The 26,272-nt window shown below is 33.1% G+C and overlaps 2 protein-coding genes across 2 annotated transcripts; both read right to left on the reverse strand.

Moving 5' to 3' along the window:
* Positions 1 to 3,486: 3,486 nt before the first annotated feature.
* LOC133869752 (major pollen allergen Ole e 10-like) lies at positions 3,487 to 8,220 on the reverse strand. Its single transcript, XM_062306830.1, has 4 exons — positions 7,926 to 8,220; positions 4,859 to 5,197; positions 4,178 to 4,208; positions 3,487 to 3,871 (listed from the first exon to the last, which is right to left on the reverse strand). Exons 1-4 carry the CDS (start codon positions 7,981 to 7,983, stop codon positions 3,742 to 3,744), a joined length of 558 nt encoding a protein of 185 aa, XP_062162814.1. The 5' UTR covers positions 7,984 to 8,220; the 3' UTR covers positions 3,487 to 3,741.
* A 1,255-nt stretch (positions 8,221 to 9,475) lies between these two features.
* On the reverse strand, positions 9,476 to 12,067 carry LOC133868820 (glutathione S-transferase T3-like). Its single transcript, XM_062305836.1, has 3 exons — positions 11,860 to 12,067; positions 10,270 to 10,653; positions 9,476 to 10,179 (listed from the first exon to the last, which is right to left on the reverse strand). The coding sequence occupies exons 2-3, from the start codon at positions 10,639 to 10,641 to the stop codon at positions 9,622 to 9,624; spliced, it is 930 nt and encodes a 309-aa protein (XP_062161820.1). The 5' UTR covers positions 10,642 to 10,653; positions 11,860 to 12,067; the 3' UTR covers positions 9,476 to 9,621.
* Positions 12,068 to 26,272: the final 14,205 nt, after the last annotated feature.

A 26,272-nucleotide genomic window follows, 5' to 3' on the forward strand; every position in this document is an offset into this window, starting at 1 on the left:
TAAATAAGAAAAATGTTATTTTAACATCTCTAATAAATCAATCCTTGAATTTGCATGTCCTATAAATTCAGTACAAAAGATAAACCGAAACGGTGAACGTATAATCTCTCACACTTAAATAATATAAAATTCAGTGATTAATTTTATTTTATTTTTTTTTTAAAAAAAAAGTAAGAAAATATAGTGAAAATGAAATATAAAAACATTCTCATTTTCTTTCCAGATAACATGGGTTGGAAAAGAGAAAAAGGATGTGGAAAACAAAATGGCTTTTTAGATCTTGAGTCAAGGACCCGGATATTTGAGTCAGGACTCGATCACTGGACCTCGGGGCTCTTCGGTGATTTGAGTCAGAGACTCGGTTTCTTGAGCTAGGAGCTCTTCTCTTGAGCCCGGGACTCTACTCTTCGGGCCCGGAACCCAGGATACTTGCATTGGCATACAGATATCGTGGTGTATTTGTGTGTGTTGTTTTCATGATATGTATATTGTAGTTTTTGCTAGACGTATTAGTTTGCATAAGAGTCTCAATGGAAAAGAGTTTATGTATATTTCTATCAAATGGTTGCATGACTTAAATGCATTGAGTTTGAGAGTGCGTAGATGATTGCATTGCCTAGAATTAGAGATGCCATTGTCTATGTAATACCACACGAGTTGCTGATCAATGGCAATACGCTGTTGGGAGTAGGCATGGTGTTATGGGATGGTAACATCTACGTAATGCCACGCGAGTTGTCATTGTTCTTCAGCTAAGACATGCTTGTATAATAGAGTCTCATTCTAGTACTCGCATGATCACACTAACATTCAAAGGTAATATGCTTGATGATGTAGGCTTAGTGTTGCCTAATTCAGAAAATGTGGATGTCTTAATACAACTAAACTAGATTGCATGTTTTCTTGCTTAAGACTTATGTGTAGGCATGAATTCTGTAATGGAGTGATCGTGTGCACATATGTCTAAGCCACCGATCAAAAGTAATATATAGTAGATGAGTTTAAATGTAGAAACTTCCAAAGTGGGATGACTGGAAATTCTATATATGTTAACAGCTACATAGTATGTTTTAAATGTTTTCTATTAGTCGGTGTTTGATGTATTAGCTATTGGGGTTTTTCAAACAAAGTTTATAAAACTGGTAGCTGTTATAGTACTCACAAGACTATAAAGGAAAAGTTGGTTCTTTGCGAAAACTCAGTCAGTTTAATATCACTGAGGTCTCGGTATTATTTCACATAAAAATAAATACAATCTAAGATCTCCTTGAGAGCATCTCCAACAGATCGGCTAAATCATTAAATTTTCTTTATTCTTGCTTTGAACAGATTCTATCATACCCTTTACAACCAAAATAATATATTACAATGATTTTTTATTGGGAAAAAAAAATTATATTTTGCCTTTAAGTTTTCAATTGATTTGAATTTAATCATTAAGTTTTCAATTTTAAGAATATAATCCTTAAGTTTTGCCCAAATTTAAAATAGGTCCATCTAAAACTTTATTGTCAAGTTAACGATTTGTTCACACATCAACAACCTAATGCAATGTCACATCAGCAAGTACCAAGTCATTTATAAAAACAAAAACAAAAATAAAACAAAACAAAACAAAAGACCGACAAAAACTAATCAATATAATGCATGAAACTTAAAAAGACACCAAATCTGAGAATCAAACGAGCAATCCCACAATAACATTAATTTTTTTCATGAATGATTTGTTATAATGTGGCATTGCAATCAGGGGTTAACATGGATGCTAGCGTGTCAAATGAGACACATGTGACACATTAACTTTGACAATAAAGTGACAGAATAACCTATTTTCAATTGAGTAATGATTCACCACCATTCAAATATACTACTTTTCATCATTTTATCTATTTGTCAAGGTGATCTTCCATTTGAAATAAATATAAATAAAATAAATAAAAAAACTCAAAAGTAGGTGGGGGACCACCTTGCTACATAGACAATGTGGTGAAAAGTAGTATTTTGGGTGGTGGTGAATCATTACTCTTTTCAATTTGAGCAAAACCTAAAGAATTTATTCTTGAAATTGAAAATTCAATGATTAAATTCAAATCAGATAAAACCTAAAGCCTAAATATAATTTTCTTTTTCTTTTTCTTTTTTATATTTAAATAAGAAAAATGTTATTTTAACATCTCCAATAAATCAATCCTTGAATTTGCATGTCCTATAAATTCAGTACAAAAGATAAACCGAAACAGTGAACGTATAATCTCTCACACTTAAATAATATAAAATTCAGTGATTAATTTTTAAAAATAAAAAATAAATAAAGAATAAGAAAATTAGTGAAAATGAAATATAAAAACATTCTCTCATTTTCTTTCCAGATATCGTGGGTTGGAAAAGAGAAAAAGGCTGTGGAAAACAAAATGGCTTTTCAGATCTTGACGCGCAAGCAGAAGCAGGAAACACTGCCCGAGAGTGCATGGAGAGAGAGCGGAGACCAGAGAGCAGAGACAACACAAAGTCTGATTGTTTTATGTTTTCTTGTGCAAATATATATGTTGGATTTGACACGACACGCAAAAGCAAAGATCCTTTGTGGGACCCGCAATACCCAATTTCTGACTTTCCAGATTCACCATTGCCTATCGTCTCATCTTAATTTATCTCATTCTTATCGTCTCTAATCATCTCGTGATAAATTGAAATGCATGGAGATGGGGCCTGTTATTTTTACTTTTTAAAATATTAATTTTAGGCGTCCATTATCTCTATCAAGTGCTTACTCTTTAGCATTAAATTATTATTGAATAAAATAGTATATGTGTCATTTAATAATTATTTTGACCGTCATATCAAGGCATCATATACAAGAGAGTGATCACTTGAAAGTATTATAACATTTTTTTAAATTATATAAAAAAATACTACATATAAAATTCATTGTTAAATCCAAAATTTAATGACGGTTTTCGCTATTAATTGCATAAGGAATAAACACTTATAAGTGCATGGAGTATTTTTCAATTATATTTCGCTCCAATTTTTATACATTTGTAAGTTACATTTAAAATCTTACCATATGTAATTCTTTTTTTCTTTTTTTCTTTTCTTTTTTTTTTAAAAAAAAAAAAAAAGGCTAAATATTATTTTAAAAAAAATAAAATAAAAAATAAAAATTATAAAGAGGCCAAGACTACATTGATTTTTTGTTTTTTAAGAAAAAACCATCCAAAAAATAAAAATAAAAAATAAAAAAAACCTAAATATGCTAAAAGATTTTATTAACAATTTTTTTTTTTTCTCTTTTTCTTTAGGGAGTGGGGGTGGTTCCATTACCTTAGCAAAGAACATCTGGAATGGGTATGCCTGAAGTTACCATGTGTATATCCAATACAGAAACAACGAAAGCTAACAGGCAGAGATACACGCAACTCCTGGACAAAATATTTTCTTTTTAGTAAGTATCTCCTAGACTGCTAGACAGAACTTGATAAAGCATAATGGGAACAAATTTTTTGATGGCGATGATGGGAACACAGTAAAAGGAAAAGAGAGATTTGCTCAGCTTTAGATTCCTAACCTAAGAACAAAGACAGGAATATTTTTAACAAACCACATTTACAAAATGCTTGCTTTTTTTTCATTTTCTTCTGGCAACTCAACAAAAATATTAATCTAATCATGCCCAAAATCCTCCTGCTAGCTTCTCTCTTTGACTCTTTCCATAGCATTGAATAGTTTGGAATGAGCAGATTAGATCAATTTTACTAAGAGTGCCAGATTGACTGACCCCAAATACAAAAGCAGTAGAAGCACAGCAAGTTTCCACCCCATGGTGCTTGGACAATGCTTGAACAATGGAGGTGCTGAAGAGACTAGAGATCTGATATACCAAAACAATATGTTAGTTAATAATGAGATTATGTAATTACATCTGCTCTCAAAATGTACGTGTAACTTTCAGAGAGTAATACTAGATACCACATTTTTATCTCATAATGACTACGTGGCAGTTCCAACCGACCTTTATAAATTTATGTTTTTTTGAACAATAATTTATTCATGGGTTTGTTGGAACTGTTACGTCAAAACTATAAGATAATTGTTGGATAAAAATATAATTTCTAGCTTTACTCATATTGAGTAATGCTGTAATGCAGCAAACTCAAAGCGAACACAATGAACATACGCAGATGTGGTGTAGACACATTTTCCATAACCTGCAATGAACAGCAGTGAGACTTATCAGTATGGTTTCCATTCCAACCCCAAACCACAAAACAGTAAAACATTAAAGCATGTTTCTCTAATACTTAATGAAAACGAGACTTTTTTTTAGGTCTTGACTTCGAACCTTATTTCTGTCATTCATCTCTTATTTTAACTAAATATTCTATCTATTATGAACCTACAAGTCAGGGAGAATGTTAGAATGTTCACTAAATCCATCCCTTCCTACACGATGAAGTTCTTTCTAGAAAGCATTATGTAATGATAATTTCTTAGAGCCACTAAAATTATTGCAAATTTGAAATGTCAACTATTTCTAGATACCTTCTAACCTCCAAAATGAAACCTTTTGTAGTTTCGAAAAGCAAGTGCCCGAGTACTTCGAGAAACTAGCGAAAATATTTCAAAAGAAGTTCTCTTCCTTTTTTTGAGAGAATCTAAAGAAAAATTCTTTAAAAATTTAAACCAAACTATTCAGAGAATTTACCTAAGTTTTTCAGATCCATGTAAAATTCTCAGCAGCCATACATTTCTGTAACTATTTTCCAACACATTAATCCCACACCCTTTCTAATTATATATAAATACATTGCACAATGTACACTAAGCCGGGGAGAGAAGGTAAAAAGGTATAACTTACTTGGGTTATTTTTAGTTACAACGGCAGTTCCTCCAAAATTGCAAGCAATATCAGAATTCCCGTTCTGTTGATAATACTTGTTGAAAGCATAGGAGGCATGAGAGAGGAGAGTGTCCGGCTCGAAACACGCCGCGCCGTCTTGGATTTCTCTGCAGTCTGTCATCCCCAGTCCACAGGCCCAGTCTAAAGCATTCTGCAAATCAACTTGAGAGACCCCGGCATGAGCCACACACCATGTCGTGCCGTCAAGGAATGTTGTGTTGCCTTCTGGAGGTGACAACGTTGTCACTGGAATTGCTGTGTCTGCCTTCTCTTGCACCACAGCTCCTGCTGTCAAAACTAAAGGGAAACATAGTAGTGATGATCATAAGCTGATCATGCTTCATCATATACATTTATTCAACATGTTCCACATTTTTGTAGAAGGATTCATATATCATATTGAACTTCACACAATTCAATTACCCTTAAAAAAAAACAAATATTTATATTATAAGGGAAATCATCATAATCTGCTAGACAGATTTATAAACATAATTGAAAACCATACATGATAATAAGCCGGTGGAAGTGAGGAGTAAAATTTGATCCGGCAGCCCTCCCCAATTTAATGAAGAGCTTTTTGTTTTTGTTTTTCAAGGTTTTGGGAACTAATTATCATTGTTATTCAGCAAAAACTACAAATACATTGAAATCCAGGATAATTCAGATTTAGAAAGATTGATTTTTCCATGCAAGCCTAGAAATTAAAAGAACAAAATCTCAAAAAGAGTAGTTAATAATATTTAATCATGCCTTTCAGCATACAGGCTCTTTTAGGTTCTAGATAGCCATTAAAGCTCTTAATTGTTAGGAGATTGACACAGTTTTTTCAATGAAGACTTTGATGTACCTATTTGAACCACACCGACCCTACATCAAAAAGTTAAGGTATGGGGCTATAACCGTCTTTGGGAACATGTTTAATCTTTGAGAAATGATCTTTTTACATCTCTTATTCTTTAGTGATCCTTAATAATAAAAAAACATGGATTTGGGGCTCGAGTAGCATCTACTAAGGTGCACTCATGAAGTAAAGTGTATGAACCCCACCACCTTTTCATTTTATATTCTAAAGCGTCCTTGATATATTTCATTCCAAGCAAACAAAACTTGTCTTGGTGTCTTCCATTAGGTAGCAAGTAATAGTCCTTTCTGGGTTGCATTGGGGTCTTCAGTAAACAAAAAATTAAGGAAAAGTATAGATACCCCTTCAACTATCAAGTGATTTGCAATGTTTTATCAAACTTTCATTTGAAGCAATGTCCCTCCTACACTATCGAAAAATTGAAATATACGCCTTTTAACCTTCAAAAAGACAAAAATACTCCTATAAATTCTCGAAAAGACATACCATTATAAATTTGATTAAAAAAAAAAAAAAATGGTGACCATTGGTCTTGTGACCAACGATGGTCGTGGGTAGGTCACCAGTTTTTAAAAAAAAAAAAAAAATATATATATATATATATATATATATATATATATATATATATATATATATATATATATATATATATATATATATATATATATATATATATATATATATATATATATATATATATATAAATCTGTATTTTTTATAATTTTTTAAAAAGTATTTTTGTCTTTTTTAGTACAGAGGGTACATTGCAATTTGTTTGCTAGTTTGGAACGACGTTGCTTCGATTGAAAGTTTGAGAAAATATTGCAAATTACCTAATAGTTTAAGATGAGCATGTACTTTTTCGAAAAAAAAAAATCACATTGCCATAAATGAGAAATAGAGCTAGAAAAAGAGATTAAAAAATTATTCAATCTCCGAGGTCCATGGAACCCCCTTGTGAGAAGAAACAAGGTGGAATCCCAGAATACTAAAAAACAATATTTTGGAATCTTGAGTACACCATGGGGCCAACCAGGAGCCGTTTAAATGGGCAGCCAAAAGCAAATTTGGCTTAGGTACGATAAAAGGAATTATTGTAATTTTTTGAACTGCTCAGATTTAATTTTTCTTTATTTTTAATGAAAAACTTAAAATTAAACTCGTCCGTCGTAAAAATTAAAGCGCATGTACTATATACAATTTTTTTACACCACCTAAACCAAATCACTCGAAAGTAGTAATGATGGCAGTAACGATTGCCATCAGAATGTTCATTTACTAGGCTTGGCGTAACGGGTCCTTAGTAATGTAGGGCACGTTTAAGTGTGCGATTTTTTGTTATTCTATTCTACAATTCTTTACTATAAAATTTATTTTCCGAAATTATGTTATGATGGTTTAGAAAACTTGAGATAAAATTAATAAAAATTGAATAAAATCTTAATAAAATTCAAATTTAGCAAAACAACCAAAACATGTATTTCAAAAATAAAAATAAAAAATATTAAAAAAAAAATTATACTACCCAAACATGCCCTATAGGAATGTAAGAAAGATGATTAGATAAAGATAAGAGAAGCTTTAGAGCTAAGTGAACATGTTTATTAGTTTATCCACTGTTTTACTATAAATTAAAAAATAATATGCAATGCAGAATGTCTGCCTCCGTGAGATATATCAATAAGAAAATAATTTTATATTCCGTGTAAAAGAAATCTAAAAATAAGTATTTTAGGGGTACAAACAAACTAACAGTATTTTGACCTAACAAAATATAAACCAAGTGCCAGGAATTTAACAAGTAGAATATAGAAGTGAATAACAGTGGAGAAAATATACAGAAAAAATGAGTAACCACCACACATTCAGAAAAACCTAACAAATTAAACCCATGCACATGAATAAGAAAATACAAAGGAAGTCCCTTGGTCAGGTGACTCGCGAAGCATCAGATTTAAGGTTCGATTTTTTTTTAAGTATAAAAAATCTTTTAGAACGATACCCACAAACAAAAGCTTAGCTTTATTCGACCCGTGTGAAATGACATGTTGCACGGTCTATCGGGAATCTAGTCGAAGCGAAGTCCGGAGTACACCCGGTTATTTAAAAAAAAAAAAAAAAAAGAAGGGGAATTAACTTATAACAAGAAATAGAGCATACCCAGATAGCATCCCCCAATGAAGAGAAGGCACTGCAAAGACCATGATTTCTTTGTCATAGTTGCTTTGTCTCACCCTTGCTCTGTCAGAAAGCCTTTCAAGGTCTCTCTTTAGCTTAAACTAAAAAGAAACGGAGCAAAATGTTGCCACTCTAGGCTCTCTCTATCTCTCTTTCTTCTCTTATCTTTCTCAGTTTTCTCTCCGCACTGAAAAATGGAGAAAGAAGAATGAGAAAATAGGTGATATTAAATGCAAGAGTGTTGAGGAATCAGTAGTTTTCTTCAAGGGAAATGATCCTTTTCTTTTCACTTTTTTAAAATTTGAAGAGGCATGGATGTACTTCAGAAGCTAAAAGCACTGCTTTGACAGACTAGAGCGGTGGATCCCATCTTTAGACTTTTAAGAAGGTGGTAGAGTCCAGCAAAAGCCTGCTCTGGGCCTGTTTACTCAATCAATTTCTCGCGATATATTGACCTCCTCACCTCCCGGAATTCTCATGAAAGTTTGCTTCTTTCCATGAGGTCTTTTTGGTCCATTTGAATATTTTTTTCGTGATTTTGGAGTTCAGAAAAATCTAACAAATTTATTAGCCAAAATAGTTAAAAAAAAAATAAGAATTTTCTATTTTTAGGTATTCACTTTTTCAAAACACCTACATCAATCAGTACACAACTCTTGACTTTGCGAGATTACTAGCGGTTGGCCAAAGTCGAGGTTTTTCAAGGATGTTGAGGAGATTACTAGCCTTTGCATTTGTTGTAAAATGTTTTTTGAAAATTGTTCTCTATTTTTTGTGTTTGGTATGACGGAAAATTATAGTCAAATCGAAAACAAAAAACCTTTAATTTTTTGTAAAATAGTTTTCCTTTTTTTAAAATTGTAAGCAATTTTTCAAGTTAGAGTTTTTACTTTTCAAATCCAGGACCACTGCCGGAACTCCGCGGAACCTCAAATTTTTAGGTTAGTTTTATTGAAAATTCTTTTACATCTAAACAAATGGAACCTAAGTTAGTCATTTTTTATAAACTATTAAGTTAATCTTTATTTATATTAAGCTAGTCTTTAGTTTAACATGCATTATTTACATGGCTAAGCTTGTTGAATGGAAAAAGGCTTCCAGAGTTCCAGACTTCCAGTAATGTTCAATTCGGAGTTCTTAGTGCCATTACTGGAAGAGGACTCTATTTCTATTGGCAAAACACTTCCATCCTCAATTTCATTTGACACCGATAACTCCTCCATTTTTCTTCCCAACATGCGTTAATATGGTGAAACCATATCTGTCAAGGTTTGATCAAGTATGGTGTCCAGGAAAAACAAAAACAAAAAATAAAAGAACAAAACAAATTAGGAAATCTATGTTGTGTCACCTGTTCTTCCAACCCACTTATTGATTTCCCAAGATCCTGAAGATTGTGATACTCACATTCATATGCAAGTAATGGAAAACAAAATTTTGAAGAGATAGACTCTTTCCCAATTTTTTTTCTTTCTAAGCAAACTATTTCCCAATTAATAACAAGGAAGTGGAATCATCAATAGACAACCAAATGAAACTTTCAAACAAAAGATCCTGCATAGAACATTAAAGTGCAATAAAAAATTAGCAGATAACAAAGAGTACAAGAAAAGTTTTAGACTAGTAGCTGCTACTATCAATGTAAAGTTACTAGCAAACAGCAACAAATCATGACTAGTTACTTGATTCTTGACTTCTCAAGGATTTCCATTTGGCGTGCCTTCCAATATTTTTGTTGTACTTCGGACATCTTATTTGTATCAAGCAACATTATTCTCTTCTCCCGTTCCAATTCTTGCAAATGAAGCTTTTTCCTTTCAATATTCATTTTCTCCTCCCGATCCAATCGTTGCAATTGAAGCTTTTCCTTTTCCAAGCAAATTATCTCTTCTCCTTGAACACTTGCTTCCACAAGACTTTCCATTTTCTTCTTCATGAATACCACAACATCTTCGGAGGGACCCTCTTTCCTCTTTCTTTTTGCCTTTTCAGCTTTCCTGCCTATTGGTCTCTCAAAGTCAAAAATTTTACCATGCGATACATCGTCCCCCTCAACTTCATTTATCGTATACGGAATATGAGTGAGATTAGCCAATGTTGCCATAGATGATCTTCTTTGTTTTTCCTTGGGAACATGCAGCAACCACTTTGGTTTGTCCTTCAACAAATTCCAACAATGTTCAAATGGAAAAGAGGCATTCTCAAGTGATTGATACATAAACTTCGCCTGGGCAATCTAAAAAATTAAAGTAAATAGAAAAATAATTAGTATCTTAAAACTATTGGTAATTTATTGTATTGACACTACAACCAAAATAAGTTATACCTTGTCTTGCATAGTAATACCACTTTGGCGCCGATATTCAATCTGAGTCAAGTACCCACAAAACTTATTGATCGATTGTTCAATAATTGACCACCGATTCATTAGGGAGTTAGAAGCTCGTTCAAAAGGGAACTCCTTATGTTCATGGTAGTATGCGTGAACTCTCTGCCAAAATTGCGGATGTTTTTGGTCAATCCCGTGCACTGCATCCATGATAATATTTAGCCACGACAATACTAAGAGCTTGTCTTCCTCTACAGAGAAGTTGCTACCCTGTTGTTGTTTCTTAGTGCGAGCCATTCCAACTTGGAGTTGAGAGTGATCAACGGACATTGGAGCTTGTTGAGATTCACCGAAAAATGAGTTGTCCATGTTAGAATCTCCCTATAAAAGATTTGTAACAAACATATCTCCTTGCTCTTGGGAATCCATCATGAAAGATAAGAATCACAATGGACTAGTATTTTAATGCTCTCATACAATAACCCTAAATAACATAACATATATAGAGCTTAGATGTAAAACCAGAATCTCTATCAAGTGTTTTACACTCACACTAAAACAATTAATTGACTAGTAATAAAACAATAAATAACATCGGAAGCAATAAGCTTTTTGTTCGAACTCAACTAGAGCAAGTAAATTGGTTTACTTTCCTACACAAATCAATTTCCAAGGGATTTCCATACATGCCCTCGTTGTTTCAATAATCTGAAGGTTCTAGTCAGTCATCCGGGACATAATCTTACGTCTTGAATTAACTTAAGCCTACAACTACAACACGATCCAATTTGAAAGTATGGGAACTGGAAGATTTGGTCTGAAGTGTGAACCTTAAGATAACTATCCTCGTAACCATTACAAAAATAGGGAACAATCCCAGTTGAAAGTAAAAAGATATTTAACATAAAATACAATAAACTAGCCAACTTTGGAATTACAATGAAAAAGATGATCACAAACAATGAGGATTGTGGAGTAATTCTGAAAAACAAGAAAAGACCCATCAAGGGGAAGGCTCACCAGGATGGTTTGGTGTCCCAAACAGAGTCATATTCTAGAGAGAGGTAGTTCATATACCCATCCATATCATCAGCGACACCCATTTCATCCAAGAAAAGAGGCTCTTTTGGGTCATCTGTGTTGCTTCCTAAAGCTATGATTTTTCCGGAAAACCTTAGTGATTTAAGAGTCGTTGAGGAGACGTGTGGGTAGAATATGGGGTTTAAAAACAGAGGAAGCCAATGAAACCAAATCAGAGACAAATCTAAGAAGTAATAGGAAGCTAAAAAAAAATAGTAGGAAGACAAATCAGAGACAAATATACAGACCATTTTGAATTCACCCAAATCAATCAAAGGAAAATAAACAATCCACTGTATAAAAATAAAAAATAAAAAAATAAAAAATAAAAGGTATCTATATGAAACCAAATAGCAAGCAATACCCATCTGAAAGACTTAATCTTTCACGCGAAAAAACGAATCTTAAACGAGCTAGCTGACAAATATCCCACAATATTCCATATATGCGCGCGCGCGCACAGAGAGAGAGAGAGAGAGAGAGAGAGAGAGAGAGAGTGGTAGGTACCGAACCAAGTGACCGATGAGTTGGCTGGAGGTCGGAAGTCGGCGGACAAGCAGGCGGCAGAGCTGGAACTGGCGCCGAAGTTTCGGTGGTTAACGAGCCTAGAGTGAGACGAGCTGGATATTCAATCAACAATGGAGGACGGTGGGACTTGCAGAGAGAGTGAATAGTCTGGAGAGAAAGAAAGGAAGAGCGTAGGACACTCAACAAATTTTACTGGTCAAAAAAGATAATAATCACTATTATAAAATTTTATTATAAGCTAACCTGTTCGAGATGTTCTAGCGTTAAACTCAACTGCAAAGGGTTGCGTAAAGCTTGAGTTCACCCAGAATTACGGTACATAGCAATATTAACCACATGCATTCGTTATTCCAACCTATCTTTTATTTGTACATGTTGATTCAAATGGCAAAAACACCATCTACAACAAGTACGGATGCAAATAACAATTTTAAGGTATATCGAGAATAACCTTATGTGCACACCTTTTATATTTAATATATATTTTACTTACGAAAAATGTAATATTTAGATAATTTATATTTTTTATGTTATAAATTTGTAATATTCTTTTTTTTTTTTTATGTTGAATTTATAATTTATGTTTGGGATCGGGCTTGCATGCAGTAGAAATAAGTACAGTGCATCTGCTATTAAACATATGAACGGTTAAGATTGATTTTTAGCATAGGAGGTCATCTCCTCTTTCCAACCTAACAGACGTTTCAAACGGCGTCAAATCACAAAACAAAAACTCAAATTTGACTTCCATTTCTGTGCAAAACACAAAAGACACGTTCATAAACAAACCAAACTATTATTTTTCTCAGTAACCAATCTTCTCAAACAATACACATTTGTCTCTGCAACCAAAAAGAGCATAAACCAAATATAGGCTCACCTGCAATAACTATGAGGGGAAACTCAACTTTCTGCGAGAAACAAAGCGATGGCGAACTCGTGAGAGAAGAAGGCGGTGCCGATAGAGAAACTTGGAGAAGCGAAAATTTGAAGAAAATGAAGGGGGTGAGAGTGGGTGATAGAACACGACACGATTTAATGTTGTGGATAACGACCTGCAACACAAAGAAGCTGGAAGGAACGTGGGTGAAGGAAGGAATTTGGGATGCGGCAGTTATGGGCTGTGGCGTAGTGGAAAAGAAGTTGAACTTCTAGTGGTGGCCACGTGTAGCCGTATGAGCAGTGATATTTGTATAATAGTTGTGAACATCATATGCAACTGTGGACATATGGGATGGAACCTATATGGTAAAAAGAAATGATCTACACTCATTTCTCACAATAGCCCCACAACAAGCTGACGTGGCTGGTAATATTTTATTATTTCATTTCTTTTCTTTTCTTTTCTTTTCTTTTCTTTTTGTAAAAAAATAATAAAATATTACCAGCCACATCAGCTTGTTGTGGGGCTGTTGTGAGAAATGAGTGTAGGGATCATTTCTCTATAGTAAGACCTACTTTATGAGTTTCACCCCATATATCTACACTCATGCACAATTGTTGTACAGGAATAATTTCTCTAGCCGTATAGGGAGTTAGCTGTAGCTTCGGTAGGTGTGGGTAGGAAGAATTATTTTGTCTTGTTAGAGCATTTTTATTAGCCTAAGGGCATTCCTAGTAGCCTCACCAAATTTTACTTACCAAAATAACTAAAAATCATTTTTTTCTATTCTAGTAAGCCACTTTATTAAAATTCCCACAACAGCCTCACCATTTTAAGTAGTCAATATTCACTATTCTATTTAAATAATAATTTTTTCATATTTATTTATTTTTTTCTTTATATAATCTTTTTACAAAAAATCATTTATATCCATGAAATAAGAACATTATCATGTGGGAGATGGGAGAAGAAAATGAAAGAAAAAAGGAAAAAAGTGTGCTAATCATGTGAGAGAGAAAAGTGAAACAAAATTTGGTGAGTGGGTTGTTGAGTGAAAATGCCTCATCTAATTTGTTTAGTAATTTCAGTCATCAAATTTTTTTGGTTAAAATGGTGAGGCTGCTGGGAGTGGTTTTTCAGGATTTTCATCAAATTGACTCACCAAAATAGCTAAAAAACTATTTTGGTGAGGCTACTAGGAATGCTCTAATAGCCTCACCAAAATAACTAAAATGAGACAATTTGGTAAAAACACACAAAAACTTCTCTTAGCAATCTCACCAATTTAATCAAAAAAATTTGGTCAGTAAACAAAACTCATCAATTTTAATGAGTACTATTCACTCACCAAATCATTAAAAAAGTATAAAATCTGTCATTTCTCTCTTCTTCGTTTTTTTCTCATTTCTTTCTCACACGAATTAGCATAACACCACTTTTTTCTTTTCTTTCTCCCATTTTCTTCTCTCAATTCTCATGCACCATTAGGAAAGAGCGCTGGGAGGTTCCGAAGGAAAAAACTTCTCCTTTTCTCCGGAAACTTCTCTCCTTAATAGTGGTGTCGTTGGCTGGGGGAGGGAGGTTCCAAACCTCCCTCCACCTGGTTTTTGCTTCTTCTCTTAACCCTTTTAGGGCTAAGAAAGGTTTTGGTTCCTCCCTGGGTTGTTCCAGTGGAGGCTAGAGTCTCCTAGTCACTAGGACTGTGGAGTTTTGAGTCCCCACGGACTTGTTCCGATAGTGGTTTTAGTCTTCCTAGTCCGTTTGGAAGTTTGTGTAGTTTTCTAGTTTCTTTTAGTTTTCTTTGTTCTTGACAAGAAAACACTCCAGAGAAGTTCCGGAGGAGGAAAGCATGCCGCTCGTGTCGCTAGCGAAAAGATTTGGCCATGCCTCAGTTTGTATCAATCTTTGAAGCTAGATCTGCGTTGTTCCGCCTCCCTCTAGTCGACACGCGCCCCCCAGCCTTGCTCGTCATCGTCCTCTGGCTCAATCGCTGCCCGATACGGCCTAAAAGCTCATCGGTGATTGGCGAGTGGTCATCATGCGCCAGGGTGTACTTCACACTTTGGGCCGCGCGTGATGGCCACGTTCCGCATCTATTGCCGTGTCTAGTGGTACCCGGGGGTTTCTTGTGTTAGGATGTTGTAGAGGATCAGCCAGTGGCGGCGCGTGTAGCACACGCGCCGTCTCCGGTGGTGTTTTATTCCGCCTGCAGCTTCTATCTTGGATGTTTTTCTTGTTTTTGACAGATTGTATTTGACAGTGTGTTTTGGGTTGGATTTAGCCTTGTCTTTTTAGCACATATTGTTTGTGACCGACTCTATAGTGCAAGTAGAGGTTCATATGTCAACGCAGATGCACATTTCTGTTGGCTAGGCTTCTTTGTAGCAACCGTTAATATGATCTGTGCTATGGGGTAACTGTAATGGGGTACTTGTTCTATTCTGAGACCCTATAATGGTCTTGAGTCTAGTTTTGACTCTGTTTGACTGCAATTTTGTTACCCTTTGGGTGTTTTAATGAAATGATTACATTTTCCCTTCAAAAAATAAAAAAAAAAAACTCTCATGCACCATTTTATTTCTCCCATTTTCTCTTCGCAACCCCTACTTTTGAAGTAGCTGTCCCTTCATCTGGAGTTGTGGAATATTCATAATGTGGCCTTACTCCCACCCAAAGAGGAGTTTATTTCACAATTTAGTTTACTCTGTTCCACCCTGTTTTGCTTTTCCTTGATGAGTTCTATTGCTTGCTTTGTTTGGGACCTATCAGTGGGTGTTGTCGACCATAATAGCCATGGTTGCTTCTTCAAGTACTCTGGCAAGAATCCACAAAAAAAAAAAAAAAAAAAAAAAAAAAAAAAAAAAAAGAATTTTGATAAGTGGGTTTGATTACTCAGAAATGGGTTCTCATAATTCACAAAGCAACATCCAAAAATAAAAACAAAACCGATTTTTTTTAATTTTGGGTTTGGTTTCTGAGGCTTTATTTGTTTGTCTTTTCTCTTAACTGGTTTAGGTGAAAAAAAGCTAGAAAATTTGTTGTGGACTATATCGTCATCTTGTTAGGGAATGATTTTAAAGAAAACTCTTTGATTGCTCCTTTTTACAGCGAAAATCAACGTTTGGTAAATTAAAATAAAAGAAAGACAATAACATACGCATCTTTCTTTGCCAAAATCTAAACCATCACTCCAAGTCTTTGATCAAGACATTCACTTACAAAAGTCTAATATTCAAATAATTTATGTTTTTTACGATATGAATTTGTAATTTTTTTTTTTTTTTTTTACGTTGAATTTGTAATTTATGTTTTTTTATGTTTGTTGGTTTAATAGTTATGCTCATTGAATCATGGATAAAAAAAAAACATAACGGAGTTTCTTGTGAGCATTGATTATCTTAATATTTTGAAGTCATATCTATCATCCATTCTTTTTTTGCTCTATTCTACATATTTTTTGTGTTGAACCATAATTTCAAAACAAATCCAAAAGACTAAATATTGGGCAAAATTATTTTTAAAAGCGTTTAAAATATGCACATTACCTCTTTGCGGATAGCAGATAATAATCGCAATAACCGAACGGATGCGCATAATAAAAATACTAAAAAATTATATGGATATCGCAAATAACTGCGCAGATATCCACGTTTACGCCCCTACCCACAATGATCTCTTTAAATTTGGTTTTTCTCTAACGTATTAACAAAACACACAAAAACTACCATTTAACAAACTCTTTATCAAAAGTTTAATATATGCAAAAACTCTCTTTAAATTTAAAGATCCAAAAAGTGAATAGTGGGTGTAAAATTTACTATTAGATTTGTAGGACCTCGTTAGGTCCCATTCATTCAATAGTAGATTTAAAATTTGGTTGCATGGAGATGTACATATCCAAGATATGTACAAGTGATGTAGAAATATTATTTCTCAATGTTAAATTCTTTTTAATATTATTTTTTGCATTGAATACTTCCAAATGTTTGATTTGACTTGAATTTAATTCATTTAATACTTTTAGTAACTAACTTTATCAATAAAAAATAGTATTTATTTAAAATAGATAAACTTTTAAAGAATTTGTTATTTAATATCTTTAAAAAGTTATTAGGTAAACCAACAAAAATAAATTTTTAAAATTAAATTTAAAGAAATTTTAAACAGCTCGTTATGAAATTTTGAAAGCCTAAGAATGGGCCTCGATCATGGTCTTCTTCAATTCGGCAAACACGTGGATTTTAACATTTGCGTTAAGGGCAGAGCAATCTCATTAAGGGCAGAGCAATCTCACCATAAACTTTACCCGACGAGCCCAAAAACCCTCTTAGGCCCTTTTGAGTGCATGTTGTTGGTTTGGCCCAATCTACTACAGCCTCCACCTTCTCGGGATCCATGGCCGCCCCGTGTTGTGATATTACGTGGCCCAAATATTTAACTTCTTCCTGACCAAATTGACGAGTAATGCTATATGCAACACTTATTTTTTTTTAAAAAAAAAAAAAAACTAACGTGACATTTAAAATCACAATTGGGTTAAAATTTAAAAATGAATCATTCCAAATCAAATAGATATTTTAAAAATTAGATCAATTTTAGGGAGATAAATTAAAAAATGATAAAGGTCTTGAATATAACATTACTATGAAATTGACACTTTCGTTCTTGACGAATGATTGATTAGCTTGCATTAATTGAAAAACAATTTCCACATGCTCTATGTGAATCATTCCAAGTCCAGATATAAATTAAAATATTATAAAAAATGCTAAGACGAACTTACGAAGGATAGTCGCAAATACGTTGTTCACGAGGGATCAGAAAGTAGCCGGAGTGTTTGATAAGCTGATCGAACGGCATAATTAAGAATTCATAATGCCCTTGATGAGTCTAGAAAGCAATTTTCTCTACATCATTAGGATGCATCCTAATTTAGTGATACTCGGGCCGTCTAGTAACTGTACCTATTTTTATGAGCCAATGCCCAAAAAAATTCAAATTTTGCATAAAGTCAAAGAAAAATAAGTGATCTGCTGCATCTTGTAACCATTTTCATCAGATATAGAATTTTTTTCATTATTATGTTTTATTTATTTTTTTCTTCGTGAGAGGCATTGGCGCACATGGTCGTACGATCCAGCTAGCTGTTTAAATCAACTTGCAAATGGGAGTAATTAATTATTCTATTTTTTTTTTTTTTGTTTTTTTTTGAAATATCCTAAACAAGAACAAAATCTTTTTGCTACGTGTTCATCCTCAAAAACTAATTATGATACAGAAAAAGCCTAATTAAATGGTGACCAGTTTATTTTGGTCTGTATTTTACAACACTGCTCATGGCAAATCCCAAACCAGTCGCCTATATATCCTAATTATTATATGCTTCATTCTTAAGGATTGATTAGGATCTCCTCAAAATATTTCTTTAAATTTTAAAAAATTTGGATAAGTATTAATTGTGGGAGACCGTCCACTTGATCAAATAAAAATCAGGTTGCTCAATTATTTATCCGGTCAGATGGATCTCATAAATGATCTCTCACAATTATCTTTTTAAATTCTTTAAAATTTGAACAAATTAAATAATTTGAGAGAATTCTAATTTTATTTTCTTCATAACTATGATTAATGAATATTTTATCGGATCAAGAGTGGGAACAAAACCCAGTAGTTAGATGAACAACCACTAGTTTTTATGTACAAATTAATTAAAAATCAAGCAGACGTAGAAGCAATGTGAAACAGCTTCGGGAACATCAAGCGTGCATAATTATTATGCATGGTACCAAGAAAGAGGAACTCGGATTTCCCACCATTTTTTTATTTTATTTTATTTTTTCTATTTTTGGGTTGTTCTTGAATCTTGATACAGTCATTATATGAACCAAGTATATATATATATATATATATACAATTAATATTTCTAAGCTTATATAATAATATAGGACGTACAAGAAAAACTTGATATGATGATAATGATACAAAATAGTTGGTTTTATTTTTTGTTTACGTTATATATATATTTATAGCTTTCAACTAACACTGCTTTTGTTTATGTCATGTTGAGGCTGTAGTTGTCTACGTGACATATTTTGTCCGTTTGTCGGCCTAGCAAAACAGCGGGAATATTGGCTGGTTGTTTTCACTGGCTCATATATATATATATATGTATATATATATATATATATATAGAGAGAGAGAGAGAGAGAGAGAGAGAGAGAGAATTTTATTTGATGATATTTCCTTTAAATGTCAACTTAATTTTCTCCATTTTTGTGCTTATCATCGCCTAATTATTACATTTTCTATTCATTCTTCTATTTAGCATGCATGGAAGGTCAATCTCTTAATTATATTTATTTGTTCCATGCATCTTTTGAATTGTTATAAAGCCATGCCACGTCAAGAGCCTGCACGAAATTATATATATATTCTGCTCAAGTCAATCGATCAGTATTTTCTGGACCTTTTTCCGGCTGATCTGCAGAATGGATACCTACTTTGATCCACCACCACCATGCAATAATTTGATGAGAACGTCAATCATTTTTGTTTTTGTCAGTACTTTTTCATATTTTTCTGCTTTCTCCGCTTAATATATATATATATATATATATATATATATATATATACTTTGATTGAAGATGTACATGCAGACTGATGTTACCGTCCCTAAATCCTATTGTTAGATACAAATATAGATGCGGTTAGCAAAATTCATTATGAACGTAGATATATATTATTTTTAATAAATTTATAAAAACAATGTTATTTTAATGTTTAATACAAAAATAAACATCGTTTTGGATTACGTAAAAGGTATGTTTACATGGGTTTGATAGGCTGTGTTGCTTTCTCATGTAACACTTAGATAAAAATACAATAGTAATATGAAATCAATATATTTTCAAAATATTATAGCATAAAAACGAAACAAAAAAAAAAAAGCCACAAACACTAAAAAATGGCCTAAATTATTTTTAAAATCATTTAAAATAGATTCTAATAGAGACCAAAAGAAGGCCCAAAAAAGGTTCAATACCTAATATGTGGATAGAAGATAATAACTGTATTTAATAACTATGCGAATTCTGTTTGTAAAAATATTACGTGGAGGCAACGATGGATATCTAAAAGTGATATATGTATTTTATGGATATGGCTGTAAAAATTATAAATAACCGCATCTGCTTGTACACTCCTACTTGATAGAATTGTTGAAGAGGAGTTAAAAGAGGTAAATTGATGTATGGTCTTAAATTCAACATTGAAAAATGTTTGGGGGTATTACTATTATTACTTAAAACTTTGTTACAAATTCACGCGCATGGTTGTGGTGGGTCTAATGTCGCGTGATGAAAAAATTGAACTATTTAGTGGTTGATATGGTAAGTGACACATGAATAAACTGTCACGGAACTTATACTAAAAGCTATAGTACCCCTAGAGAATAGTGAACTTCTTAAAGCACTAGCAGCACCTTCCTTAAATCTCATTCTCTTCTCGAGATGTATGGAAAATTTTTAAAAAACCTATTGAATCAAATTTTGCTTATTGTTTCCTAAACTAAGGAAACACCAAGGGAACCAAAAATTTAACCATTGATCTAGGGAAGCAAAAGTGGTTCTCTTAACATTATTTTGATATAAAAAACTTTATATTTCCTCTCTTATTCCGCTAGCATTTATTTGAAATAATATTTAAATGATTTTTCTTTTTTTCTTTTTTTCTCTCTTTCTCATATCATTTAATTTGAAGAATATTTATATTGTATAGGAAAAAAAATAGGAAATAGATTCTCTCCATTACAAATGAAATGGAAAAGATCATTCTCCGAAAAGATAAAAGAAGCTATTGTGGAGTGCATTTAAACAATGAAGTAAAAATGTATTTAGTTTCTTAAATTGAGAAAAAGTTTACGGGAAGCCGCTGCTAGTGCTTATATTAAACATAGGTTGAGTTCCATTGATGAAAATAATTGGTTTATTACATATTTTATTATAAATAATTACAAATTTACATGAGTGTATGCATTTCAAATTCCTGAACATTCCATAGGTCATGAATACCATTATCATCGATGAACAGATCAAATTGTCAAAATTACAATTCATCAATTAATGCTCACATCAATTTGCAATGATCGAACTTACAATAAAGTTTTTAAAAATATTTCTCAACATCACTCATGATTCGTGATGAGGCTGAGATAAGTCAAGTCAAATCTAAACATACTTGGGTCGATCTATTTGAAAGCATGGTTTAAGATATTTTCCTTTAACTTACAGGGTGTGCTGGGGCCATTAATGACCATGCTGATTTGGTTTCATTAGTATTTAATGGGTGTTGTTAGAATATAATAGAAATTAAATGATTTTTCTTATTAATTTAAGTTTTTGGAATAACTAATGATTTAACATAGCACGAGAGTCGAATGTCCTAATCGGATCGAACCTTACTCCACAATTTATTTCATATTTCAATTAAATATTCAACTCACACTTAAAAAAAGTATTAAAATATAAATTAAATGATTAAACTTTTAGAATCAATAATAATTTAATATAATATCAAAAGTAGTTCATGTCTAAGATTTTAAATATAATTTGAATGCACGCATAGTGATGCATACCTGATACCTTGTTATAACATATGAAAATATGTGTTCAAACAGATAAACGACACAAGAAATTCTTCCTTGTGTGAAATTTTAAACGTTTCTATATATATATATATGTTTTTCTAAGTCACAGAGCCACAGAGGTGTGTTTGTTCCAAGGGAAACAGATCAAAAAACAAAGCATCTTTGACATGTGGAGGGGATGAAGTTCTGAAATTTGAAATCGTTGGAAATCTTTGTGGAGTCAAAGAAAGTGGCCTGCGCATTTACACATGTTATATATATATATATATATGGTACAGATCATCTTCATATATATAAATAATCTTATTAATTAGTGCTAATTACTTGAAGTTGAAGGTTAATGAACAAGTTGGAACAGAAAGGCACGTGAGGAACTGCCAAAGGTTGAAAGAGAGTCTAAACTTTGGCCCACAAGATCTGATTAAGTGGGATTAGCGGTTTGGAGGTACTGATTTAGGTGTCTGCTTAGTGGTTATTAATCTCGAAAACCCATATAATTGGTATAGAATTAGGGGCCCTAGTTCTTCAGAGATTCGTATCCACAATTAGATCATCCTGTCTACTCTACAGTATATCATCTTAAAATCTGAGAGAACAATTATTGGTTGTCGTCTGTTCCTATTAATGTTAGCAGCGTATAGACCTACTTTGCCTCTGCCTCAACATTTATATACTTCATTCCTTTTGGTTATCGAGAATACTATATAGTATATACCTCTGTCACCATGGGTCATATATGTACTTACTTGCACCTCTTCACAAATGCCACAAATCAATTCCAAAAGCCCGGGCCCTAATTGTTTTATACAAACTCGAAATAAAATCAGCAAGTTGAGTAGTCTAATCCATTTAATTAAACGGGTTGAATATAATCTTATATCCATGCGTCGACACAACCTGAACCCAACATGCGACACAAGAGCTAACAATTTTTTATACGACCCGTGAACTCAACGCAAAATTAGCAGGTTAGAGTTAAGAGGTCTGACCCGTATAATTAAAGGAATCGGATTATGGTTTATCTATATAGTTTTATACACATTCCTTGATTTGACCTGAACTTGATACGTGAACACAAATTGTCTTGACTCGAAATTATTAAATTAGGATTGAGAAGTGTGGCTCATTTAATTAGTTATATATATATATATATATGCTGGAGCACAGGTGATGCAATGACTTGTCTCTTCCCTCCCCAGCTAGTTTTAGGGTATTTGTTCATGTGAATAAATAGTACTTTGTGTAATTGCTTTGATTGTTCGGTAGCTCGGGTTTGTCCTTGAGTGCACTAAGAAGCAAGGCTCATAAATATGGGTCCTCGGCTTCCCCTTTCAAAGAAGTGTCATTGCTCCAATGCACAAACAATCCACTTGCTGCACTTTTTGTTGGCCTTTCCCACAGCACAGATTTCCATCTTAACTTATCATGGGACCCCTCTGCATCAATTTCCTCTCAATCACCTGCCACACAAGTATGAAAATAAAGCTCGGAACAATCCAAAAATCATGCATGGAGGCTTTTAGAGAATTCTTCTTTTCAAATTTATGGGACCCCAGCTCCCCAATTGTTGCTCCCCCTCTCTTGCTTCCATTCTTGCTGACATGTCATGCAGCAACTGTTTTCTTTTCTCATTTTTTGCCCATGTGGGTATTTAGTATAAGTCTAATCTGTCTACTTCTTGTTGGCTCCATTAATTGCTAGATTTGCCAACTTTATTATAACGACATTTTAAATGGGGCATGTGAAAGCAAAGTTAACGTGGTATCTGCTCGGCAATTTGTGTCTTTGTGTCGGATCTGTACCGTGTACGTTAAACGACTTATTTAATCAAACGGATTAAGTTTCTCAATTCCAACTTATCAATTTCATGTCGATCGAGTTCAGGTCGTATCGAAATATGAGTATAAAACTATGTATAGATTAACCCTACTTAACATGACTCATCTATTTAAACGGATAAAATCTCTTATCTTTAACTCGTTATTTTGATATTAAGGTCGTGTCAAATTTATGATCAACTATACTAAATTACGAATCATATATCATCAGCAGAGACAAACTTGAGGCAATTAAGTTGCTTTCTTGTTCGATCCATTCTTTCTCTCTCTTTCTCTCATTTACTTTTTGTTCTTTTGTACGAAGATTAACCCGTGACCTAGCTATTCCAAACTCATACCAATCTAGAACACCTGATAAAGATGAGAGAAAATATATATACAAATATATACATATACAGTAGCCTGAGCTATAGGTAGGGCGGTTTTGAGTTGATATGTTTGATCCATAAGCCAATCGGAGTGTTTTTTCGTTTCTTTCTGTAAGGCCAATCGGAGTTGACGTATTAAACATTATTTTCCTTCATGATCTGTTTGTCACCTAAGAATAGTATATGATACAAAACTGCTCTTGCGAATGGCTGTTAGAATTTTTTATTTTTTATTTTTTATTTAATATATAGTCCTTTTTATTCAATAGTCACAATCTCAATTATTGGGTTTGGTTTGTATTCAAGCTCTCTCGTTCACTACTTCTACTTGTACTCTCCTCATGGAGAGAGAGAGAGAGCTTTGAATACGTGTAAAATCACATATCGTGCATTTCACCTTCTTCCTATTAAATTGTCTATCTGTTTTTGAAATATGTGAGAAATACATCTATTTATAAACATTAATAAAATCGGAAGAAATTTTATCAAAAAATCAGAGTTTGAATAAATTTTATTTTAAAAATATGTATTTCTCATATGCTAAAAGCTAAGACGTGTGTCAATTTTTTATACTAGGTTAGACGAATGCTTTATTCATTTGTTAATTTGTTTTGAAATTTATTTTTTGCTTTATGTTGAAAAAAACAAAAATATTCGGACTTTATACATGAAAGTGAGAATTGTTTTTGTATTTGAAGGACTATTTTATATTTTTGGCCATTTATTAATATTTTTATTTGAAAAACAGAAAATAAAAAGATAGGGGCATTTAACTTAGAGACCAGTTTATTAATGCATAGAATGTAAATTTATTCTATTAATAAAACGTTTAGTTGAACAGAAGGATTTACTTTCAATTAATATTATATGAATACAGATGATTTACGATTAACTAAATGTCCCCCCCCCCAAAAAAAAAAAAAAAAAACTCTCTCTCTCTTCAAATAATTCAAGCCATGATGGATCATTAAAATTGAACTTTAGCTTAAAATTTATCATTTTAATTTGACAAAAAAAAAAAAGAGAGAGAGGATAAAATAATGTGTGATTCTTTTAAAGCAGCCGAGGATTGAAAAGGTGAAACGTCAGCTCGAGGGGCCTATTCCGTACGAGAAATGGCCTACGTCTGTGTCCATGTTTTTTGTTAACCCCGCGTCCAAACACCTCCCCATATGGGGGGTGTGGTTAAACCAGGGTCGTCGTGGATCTACACCGGCCATTTGGCTAAATATATAATTACCACCATGTCCCTGCATGGGCAGACAATTACACATGCTTTGTCTTCTCAATTAGAGCCTGTAAAACAAACAGCTCAGGGATGTTTAATAATGTTTATACACCGGTAATTAATAATTATTTTCAAATTTTTGCTTTTCCAAGATTTACCAGAACTTGGTCGGTATAATATAAATTAAAGTATTTTCTATTTTCTCTTAGGTCGACCCTCAATTTTAACAGTCTAATTTTATATTGGGTTTGTATCGAGTTTACGGGTTATCTCAAAAATGCCAGTCATTATGTCATTTGTCAGGTTTGAGTCGTATCGAGATACGGATATAAGATTATATATATTAACTATAATCTGACCTATTTAATTTAACAAGTTAGACTCTTCATATTGGATTCGTGTAAGATTCGCGAATCGTGATAAAAATTATTAACCCTAATCGAAACCCGCAAATCTACTGAAATCTTTTTTAGGAGGAGAAATGCTGCTAGACCATAAAATCATAAGATATGTTAGCTGGACAACTTTTACACAACAAATTGTACAACAATATTTATGTGTAAGTGAGTTTTAATTTTTTTAATTTTTATTTTTTAAAAAAATACTAGATAACATTAGGGGAGAGAAAAACTAACTTACACATAAATATTGTTCTACAATTATTTTGTAGTTAACATATCTCTAAAATCATTGATTTTCTTTAGTAATACACATTAATGTTTGGTCACTAAATATACCTATCAAAATCTCTTAGAATTTTTAAGGTATTCTACAGTCGAGACTGCCTCAAATCTCAACAATTCTATTAAAATTAAATGGTTCAAGTTTTATCCAATCAACCTTTATTATCATATTTACTTCTTCTTTTTTAACACATTGCCTTCTTCTTCATTAGTGAGAGTCATACCCCAAAGGGATTACACAACCAGAAAGTCATTACAAAGAACAAAAGTACTAGATACAACCACAAAGCCCGAAGGCAAAATCAGTGCCCAAAGGCTAAAGTAGTGAACTAGAGATAAATAATCTTTTACCCACAAAACCAGGAATCCTGGCTTTGAGCAGCTATCAAATGGTAGACTGTGATCAAAGACAAAAATTTTCATCAAAACAACAAACAGAAAACCCTAGAACACAAGCACTAGGAAGAAGCGACTGCCAGAGTCGGCACGTGTAAAGCACGCGTCTTCTCCGGGAGACCCCCGACAATGAACAACCTTCAGAAACATAGATCGATACCTTCCAAGACTTGAGAAGCAAGCTGTAACCCACACACACAAAAACAGAATAGCTAAACCCCTGACGCATGCGGGTCACGCGCCAAACAAAAGCGAACCGCACAGTCTCGTTGGGTGACCATCCTGACCGGAAAAGGCCAGAGGCCGCAACTGGAAGGTTCTTGTTGAAGAAAAACCAGCCAAGGATTATAGA

The sequence above is a fragment of the Alnus glutinosa genome, chromosome 5, assembly GCF_958979055.1.
Source record: "Alnus glutinosa chromosome 5, dhAlnGlut1.1, whole genome shotgun sequence".
NCBI lineage: Eukaryota > Viridiplantae > Streptophyta > Magnoliopsida > Fagales > Betulaceae > Alnus > Alnus glutinosa.

Excerpts from the sequence above, each read along its gene's own strand:
- LOC133868820 (XM_062305836.1), bottom strand. The coding sequence starts at position 10,641 with ATGGACAACTCATTTTTCGGTGAATCTCAACAAGCTCCAATGTCCGTT. Across the intron at positions 10,180-10,269 it reads GTATTACTATGCAAGACAAG|ATTGCCCAGGCGAAGTTTAT; the intron begins GTATAACTTATT and ends TTAATTTTTTAG.
- LOC133869752 (XM_062306830.1), bottom strand. The coding sequence starts at position 7,983 with ATGACAAAGAAATCATGGTCTTTGCAGTGCCTTCTCTTCATTGGGGGA. Across the intron at positions 5,198-7,925 it reads CATTGGGGGATGCTATCTGG|TTTTGACAGCAGGAGCTGTG; the intron begins GTATGCTCTATT and ends GTTTCCCTTTAG. Across the intron at positions 3,872-4,177 it reads TGTGTCTACACCACATCTGC|ATCTCTAGTCTCTTCAGCAC; the intron begins GTATGTTCATTG and ends TTGGTATATCAG.